Source organism: Hordeum vulgare, chromosome 4H (genome assembly GCF_904849725.1).
Source record: "Hordeum vulgare subsp. vulgare chromosome 4H, MorexV3_pseudomolecules_assembly, whole genome shotgun sequence".
NCBI classification, from domain to species: Eukaryota; Viridiplantae; Streptophyta; class Magnoliopsida; order Poales; family Poaceae; genus Hordeum; species Hordeum vulgare.
In genome coordinates, this window is record NC_058521.1 from 58,123,643 (window position 1) to 58,132,231 (window position 8,589).

Consider the following 8,589-nt stretch of genomic DNA (forward strand, 5'->3'; position numbering starts at 1 on the left):
CAGATTTTTTTGAATTGTAAAAATATGATTTTTTATGAATTTTAGGTTTTTCAAAAACCAGCCTCCATGGAGGCCAAGCTCCAAAAGGTATTTTCCATTCAAGTAACATTTTCATCCCGCGATCTGGTTATTGCAGGACCTCCAGCATGGATTCCAAGCTCTCCCTGCCAAAACTTCGCATGTGCAATACCCCTAGATGCCATTACTGGCGGGGTCAGTTTCATTTGGAACAGGTTTAAATGTGCACAAATTCGAATAGGTGTGTGACGACCAGCATAAAGCAATCTCTACAGCAAAAAAATCTATACACTCGGGTTAACAACTAGCAAAATTGCACATGCAATTGTTTAGTAATCAGTATCCTCTCTCTTTCAAGAGCTGCCACTCCAAAGATGCAACTCATGACATGCACTACTAGCTTTCACCAGAACCAAAAATACATAAATAAATCAAGCCGCAGGAAATGCTGGAGAAGATCATACTGCCACTGTCAGCATGGATTCCCTTTTCCTTCTGTTTGGCAAGGTCAACATGGATTCTTCCGAGTAGATCAGTAGAATCATTGTGAACATCAGGCTCGGATACAATAACCAAGTGAAGAGAAAACGACTACAGACCAAGCAATAACACCCATTTCTGCACCCTTGCCGGACCCATTTCATAGCCGGCACTGCGAAAAATGAGGATTGCAGTCTTGTGCTGATAGCTTCTGGGACCGGATAAAGTACAAAAACAACACGTTAGACTTCAATGGCTTTGAGGTAGTATGGAGAAGATGAGGGATGGCTTACAGTGAACTCCTCTCCTCTATGTTCAGACAGAAGAATCTTATGGGCCACTATGTGGCAGGTTCAGTATGTGTTCCGGGCATTGTTTCTTTATCCGTGTCATCAACGAGTCGGCGGAATCTTGCCGCAAGTTCTTGGTAAAACTTCATATCTGATGGAGTTACTTGGTCGATTGCCGACTTGAAGTGTGTAGTTGCTACTTCTGGGATGTCAAAGTTCTCCTGGTGAAAATGCAAATAGTTTATCAGCAAACTTCGAATAAAAACGCATCTACTCATTATACACTAGAATGGGAAAAGAGCAGCTAGCATACATCAAGAGCAGCTACAGCAGCTTCCCTGCAGACGAGCTTTATGTCCGCACCGGTGTAACCTTCTGTGAGTCTAGCGAGTTCGTTTAGATTGACATCATGACGGCAGGGAGTGCTGCGTGTATGAATCCGGAAAATATCTTCACGGTCAGCTTCATCTGGTGGCTGAACATCAAGCAGTCTATCGAAACGACCTAGTGCATACATCATTCATGAAGTTAAACCAACATAATATAGAAATCATTGCATGTGTAACCCAAGCAAGGAACAAAGGCCATAAAATACATGTGCATAGTCCATGTAGTTAAGATGGATAACCTGGTCTCAGAAGTGCAATATCGATTTTGTCAGGACGATTTGTAGCTGCAATAACAGTGACACCAATCTTTTGGTCCAAACCTGTTGCAATCAGAGTAATTATGAAGGGTTAAAACCTAACCAGCAAAGATTTACATGAGTCCAGATCGTACGTTATCAGCATTTCCAACTAAGAATGGAAAGACATGCAAATAGCACAGAACCCAGTAACTAATAAGATAGTAAGATACCAGGGCCTCAATTTTGCCTAATAATTATCGTTAGCCCATCACTATTAAGTGCTCAGTTATGTAAGATACCTTGGGTGCAGCAATAACATCCGTTTTAATGAATGTAACCTAGCTTATATAAGATTATTCTGTTACTTGTATCAATAATGAACCACATGTGTGGAGTCAACCAGTAGAACCGAAAGAAATAGTTGTGTAAATACAGCCTATAATCACAAGAGTAACCTACTTTCCAGTATTTAACTACTAATAACAAATCAATGATGTAATAAAAAAAGGAGTGAGGTAACAAGTGACCAGTTGCCGGACTACCATCATGGACCAACCAACAGTCCCTAAGGAAGTACAAAGGCTTACCATCCATTTCCTGTAGCAGCTGACTGAGTACCCTATCAGCAACAGATATGCCATTACTTCCATGGCCACGAGTTACTGCAAGCCCATCTATTTCATCAAAAAATAATATTGCAGGCGCATTATCCTTCGCCTTCGCAAATAATGATCTCACTGCCTTTTCAGAGTCACCAACCCATTTGCTGAAAAGCTCAGGACCCTTAACTGCAAGGAAATTCATTTTTGCTTCAGAAGCTACAGCTCGAGCCATCAATGTCTTACTGCAACCTGGTGGTCCAATCATTAACAATCCTCGAGGAGGGCGGATCCCTAAGCGTTCAAATGCGTCTGGGCATTTCTGTGGCAACTGGATGGCTTCAATTAACTGCTTCTTGATCCTGGCTTGACCACCAACATCTTCCCATTGTACCTTCGGAAGCTCTAGCATTACCTGTACAGCAAATGATGGGAGGTGATGGGAGGTATTATCGTTGTGCTACATTCTACAGATCACACATATTTTACTGATGTTGGTGTTTATTTCCCATAAGATAATAACACGTCACAGAGCATCTCAACCAACCAAATCAAGAGCACCTAACATTAAACTGGATCGTTATACCAGAACTTCATATCAATTGTCCTGAAATGTGCAAGTTTTAGTCTAGTTTTCACTGCTCGTCGGTTGGAATTCATGACGCAGATATTGACACAAACATATGAAAAGAAAAAGAAAAAAACAAGAGAGAAGAAATGTTTCTTACAAGATATAAGAACTATTATGAAAAAACCCGCAGCAGGTAATGAGAGAAGAAATCTGAAAAGGAAACAATAAATGAACATATACGGTGGGTAAAAATGATACCTCACGCATTGCACTTGGTCTAACTTTCATTTTAGCTTGTCCAAAGTCATCTTTAGTCACCAACAATAGCAACTCATCTTTCTTATCATCCAGCTCGCTACTTTCTATGATATCACCTCTATTGGTCCAGCTATAATCCTCCGTTGGCATGGTTAACTTTGAGAGAGATGATGATAATGAGCTTATTTCATGACCCAAAAGGCCATCGAATTCTTGAATATTAGTATTTTCTGCATTTGTGGCACGATCACCAAGTGGTTGAGTTGAACTTTCCTTTACACTGATATAACGGCGAAGAGCACTTAATGCAGCTTCGTTGCAGAGTGCAGCTAGATCAGCACCCACGAATCCATGAGTGGCAAAAGCAAGGGACTCAACTTCGTCACTAGTGAGAGAGTGGTGAACTCCACTTAGAAGGAGGTGAAGTATGTCCAGCCTCTGTCCTGGTGATGGTACTCCTGCAAGTGAGCCATTTTGCAAACAACAAATTGATCAACTTTGACTTACTCAACAATTTATCAACTGGAAAACCATGTTATTTCAACATTAGGCTTGTCATTGATGATAGTCGGCTTGCATTTGATGCCATCTATAAGCGCATGGCCAACCTCAGCTTACCCTAAGTTATGAAAACAGCTACTGAAGTGACGCAAATAACAGTATACAGGGCATAATATCTCTTAACTCTCAAGTACCACAAAGTACTTAAAATGCAAGATAATCAATTGTCATTTCACCCGGGAGGGGGGCGCGGGTATCAATTGCCTAGAGTTATTTGTTGAGACCACCCTAAATGGATCATGTTACCACCAAAAAGAATCCTACATCTATTCGGCACATATACTTGTACTGGTATCAGTTGCACACAATACCTTTTGTTAGGGATGGTTGCAATCAATACCTTCAAAAAAGAACAATACTGACCTAGAATAGATATAGAACTGCGGTACATGGAAAACATCAGAGATTTCTACCTATTTCAATTTCTTGATCGAATCTTCCTGGGCGTAGTAATGCACGATCAATACTTTCAAGCCGATTTGTAGCAGCAATCAGGATAACACGATCATTGCGGCCAATCTCATCCATCAGTTTTAACAGAGTGGCCACCATTCGAAGAGATAACTCCTCGCCTCCATCCTTCCTGGCTGGAGCAATCGCATCCAATTCATCAATAAATATCTAGAATCAATTAAGGTATGTATCATCAATCCTCAATACTGTTATAATTAAAAGATAACATATTAAGAGATAATATACTTCCTCAATGTAATATAGAGAAACCATTGGTAATTAAATAACTCAATCTATAGACATAAATAATCAGCAGCTATTGTTAATTAGATCATTTGTATGTCCTCATCGCAGTATAGAGAAACGTTGATAATCAGCTATTACTAATTTCGATCACTAACGACTCAAGAGATAATGGATGTTAACACCTAGCTTACCCAAAATCTACTTCATTGGAGATTCTGTTTTGTATCTTCTTCGATTAAAATAAGTGTTAAATTAATTTTAAAATGGTAACTTCACTAAAAATGAAAAAAAAAAGTGAAGGATGAGGTTCCTCTAAAGATGAATAACCAATGAAATATATATAGGCATGTTTAATGCTTTTATCAAACGTTTATTTTCATTTTGAACAATAAGGGATAATCATCCGAGGATAGGAATCAATTTAACTCAGATTCCGGAAGTCATGAACAGAAGATTGCTCATTTTTCTATCCCACATGATACAGGTGAGAGAGATAATGTTAAGAAATTATGACATTAGCCTCCTAAAAAAGGTACTACTCCGTCTTGTGTCAAAAAACATCTCACAATATGGGACGGAGGGAGTAGTATATTAGAAGTTTCAAGTGCAGTTGACATGACAATGAAAAAAAGTGGTTAGCCATTAGAAGAAAATCTAACCACAGCAGGTGCAGCTTGCTTAGCTGAAGTGAAAGCGTCATACAATGCTTGTTCACTTTCACCGTGATACTGACTAATAATCTCTGGTCCATTGATTGTAAAAAGATTGGCTCCCAGATCATAGGCACATGAAGACGCAAGAGAGGTTTTCCCTGTTCCAGGTGGACCATAAAGAAGAATACCTTTATACCTTAAATGAACAAACAGTATATTGTTAACTAAGTAACTAACAAATAAATGTGTTTGCAATTTAGCAGGGATAAGTTCACACTATACCTTGGTAAATCATGCAAACCATTCATCGGCAGACAAATTTGATCTGCCAGCGAAAATGAAATCATTTCTTTTACTTTTGCTGACACTTCAGATAACCCACCAAGCCTTTGGTCATGATTGGTATCTTCATTTCCTGTATCAGCACATATGGAATATTCTGGTAGGAACCCTAGCTTATCTGACCCAGACTCCTTTGAAGATGACAAATCAGAAAGGTGCACTTTTGTGGTTCTGTCAACAAGGAACAAAGCAGGGGTTTCAACCAATTTAACAGAGACCTTTGCATCAGACATCGAATTGCTTTTCTCATGCACTACATCCAGGGCAGATCCATCTGTTTCTGCACGCAAAACTACGAACATAGATAGTTTCCCGCAGATTGGGAGAGGAACATAGTTTCCTTTCATTAAGTGCCTACCACCAAGCCACCGTGATGCAGAAATCTGCAGCAAGTCATTTATTTTCTCATCTGCTAATACTGATTTTGCAGTGGCCCGATCCAAGCACAATGAAGAGCCACTGTAAGATGCACCATCATGGGATTCATTTCTGCATGGAGAAGTTGAAGGAATCCTTTTAGGTGACTCCACAAACATCACATTTCTTACAGGATGGCAATCAGACTCTGACTTATTACGGCTGGGTGGTGCAACTTTTGGTGGAACTAGACTAAGGTAGAGATCGCTGCATTTTATCACTCTCAAAAACTCACCACCATCAGTTTGTTTTGGGGCTTGAGATGTATATAGGGGGCTAATTAGCAAAGGACGACCTATTACAGGGTATCCCAGAGTGCAGGCAAGGTCCCAAGAGAGCTTGATGTCATTCTTTTGAACCTGATAAGGGTGACCGTCCAATCAGCAACTTTTACAGTTCCGTATTCACGACATTTATACACCAAGGGAAGAAAGATAACAAAGGCACGTACCTCACATGAAGGGGAAACTTTGGCAGTCACAAAGTTCACTCCAGCTTCATTAGAGATGAGATCATTGTCCACATCAAGATCAAAGAATCTGGCGCACTCCTCAAATAAGCTATCAAGTGGGAAGCCATCTAAACTGTTACTACTTGAAGAAACGAGTGACACCTGAGAATAAGGAGACATAGCTCAGCTGACACGAACAAAACAACACATAGACACTGGTAAGCTAAAGTTTTATCTTTATTGGAACCCATTGGAAGCTCGAATGTCAGTTCTACGACCAGGGTATCATAATCCAATGTAGAAGTATGTGCTAAACTGCTAATCTTATTTTCAGAAACAAGCTGTAAATATGATGCTTTGTGGCAGTATTGAAAAACAGTGTGGGTCAATCAGCATATATTTAATTGGCCAGATGTTGACCAAATAGAACATCAAGGGGCCACTGTGAGATACATCTACACAGTCAAAGGTCGGCTCACAATCGAAATTTCAATAGCAAGAACTGATGTTACATGGAACATGGTTTGCATTGAAAACACAAGTGTAGTGTTTAGTTAACTACTAGTAGTTCGGTGCAGAAACAAATCCTAATTTTGAGGAGCATACAGAGACGAGGCACCCATGCCGCAGCCCGGCGCTGGCCATGGCGTCCACGGAGAGCCAGAGCCTCCCCTCGCCACCGCGGATCCCGCCCCTGGAGACCACATCGAGGACGGTGCCGGTGAAAGAACCGGCGCCTCCGCGGGGTACGAGCGCCGGGTACCGCGCCGCCACCCTTGCAGCGGTGGACGGGAGGTCCAGGATGCAGCCGCCGGTGCCTTCACGGGCGCGAGAGAGGGGGGTACGAGGTGACGGCTGGGGGGACACCGACGGCTTCTTCTTCTTCTGGCCCTTCGAAGACATAGGGTATAAGGTGGCCTTTGTTTAGTGATTCCTGATTCTAGCACAGTCAAAATCCGATTTGCAAACAAAGAGTCAGATTTTACCTTAGCTGTGTAGAATCAGATTCTACAAAATGCACTAGACATGCCCAGAAGCTGGAATCAGCGAATTTGCTGATTCCCGAGCTGCCACTTACCCCCTCTCAACTTTGGGCCAATTTCTTCCCGTTATTACGAGGCAAATGCCACCGCACCCCCAGCCCAACTCCTCCACGGGCAAGTCTGGTTCGCTCGATCCCCACCCTGCCCATCGCAGATCCGTCGCGCCGCCGTCCCCTTGTGCTCCAGCGCCGGCGGTCCCCTTGTGCTCCAGCGCCGGCGGCCCTTGTGCTCCAGCGCCGCCGTCCCCTTGTGCTCCAGCGCCGTCGTCCCCTTCTGCTCCAGCGCCGGCGGCCCCTTGTGCTCCAGCGCCGCCGTCCCCTTGTGCTCCAGCGCCGGCGGCCCTTGTGCTCCAGCGTCGCCGTCCCCTTGTGCTCCAGCGCCGGCGGCCCCTTGTGCTCCAGCGCCGCCGTCCCCTTGTGCTCCAGCGCCGGCGGTCCCCTTGTGCTCCAGCGCCGGCGTTCGTGGCCTTCCGGACATTATGGACATTTCACAACACTTGTGGTTTTTCTACAGCAGGGCAAACAAACATTCAGCTTCAGATTCTTAAAATCCACAGCCACAACTGATTTTCAGAATCTAAGCTATAGCTGATTCTTGGGAATCTGTAGCCCAAACAAAGGGGGCCTAAGAATTGGAATTGCGTCAGCATACGTTCCCCTAAAATGAATTTAAGTGAATTTAGTTTAGAAGTAAAATGCACTACAGGTACTTTAACTTGCACTAGCAGCTCGCTTTGGTCACTCTACTTAGCATACGGTCACTTTGTACGATGAGACGTGATTATGTGGTCGATGTTTACGTAAGAGTCAGATACATCGACGTTTTAACTACATGTTGACTAGTCTCCGTGTCAAGTGTCGATTGGAGGAGCGAACCGTTGGGAAATTTTCAAAAAAACCCTCCCACCTCGTTTCAATCTCTGGTCGCCCTCCCACCTCTCCATCATCCGTGTCTCTCCACCTCCCATGTCTCGTCATTGGAGGCGACGGCGTGGGTGAGGAGAGAGCAGTTGATCGTCGACGTTCTGGTCGGTGACGATTTTGGATGTCAGGTTGGAAGAATCGACCGTGGAGGAGGGTCTCGCCACCGTGGTGAAGACAAGGCATCGCTGCCATGGCTGCAGTTCGTCGCCCGACGGAGCTCGTGTCCTCGAGTAGAGTAAGTGAAGATTTTTGGCCTATTTGACATCTAATCGAGTTTTCTAGAGATGTGATTCAGTTAGTCCAGGGTTTCTGTTGATTATGCCCGCATTGGAAGAATTATAGGGTTTTGTGGACCGATTTGGGGATTTCTGGTAGGGCTTTTGCCACGGGGTGAAAAGTTAAATATAGGCTTGATTCCACATCCAATTGAGTTTGTTAGTCACAGCTACGGGTTTGTTGTTCACATAATTTGTCCTAAATTGTACTACGGTTCAGATTTTGTGTTGGGGTTTTGGAGACCAAGAATTGGGGGTTCATTATAGGGTATATAGTTGAAATGAACGTTTCAATTTTTGGTCAATTTTGTGACAATTAGTTGTCCCTCTATTCAATATGTATGCTTTTTTAACAGGAGCATGTAGTGACAAATTCTCAGT

The 8,589-nt window shown here is 43.0% G+C and overlaps 1 protein-coding gene across 2 annotated transcripts; it reads right to left on the bottom strand.

Moving 5' to 3' along the window:
- Positions 1–234: 234 nt before the first annotated feature.
- LOC123447865 (calmodulin-interacting protein 111-like) lies at positions 235–6,918 on the bottom strand. Of its 2 annotated transcripts, none has more exons than XM_045124572.1 (11): positions 6,574–6,918; positions 5,968–6,129; positions 5,040–5,875; positions 4,764–4,953; positions 3,819–4,026; positions 2,845–3,302; positions 2,004–2,430; positions 1,417–1,497; positions 1,102–1,292; positions 792–1,009; positions 235–706 (listed from the first exon to the last, which is right to left on the bottom strand). In XM_045124572.1, exons 1-10 carry the CDS (start codon positions 6,868–6,870, stop codon positions 839–841), a joined length of 3,021 nt encoding a protein of 1,006 aa, XP_044980507.1. In that variant the 5' UTR covers positions 6,871–6,918; the 3' UTR covers positions 235–706; positions 792–838. The 2 variants fall into 2 exon arrangements, with proteins under 2 accessions (XP_044980507.1, XP_044980506.1); XM_045124571.1 differs by having other exon boundaries at positions 235–709; positions 6,574–6,917.
- Between the last annotated feature and the right edge of the window lie 1,671 nt (positions 6,919–8,589).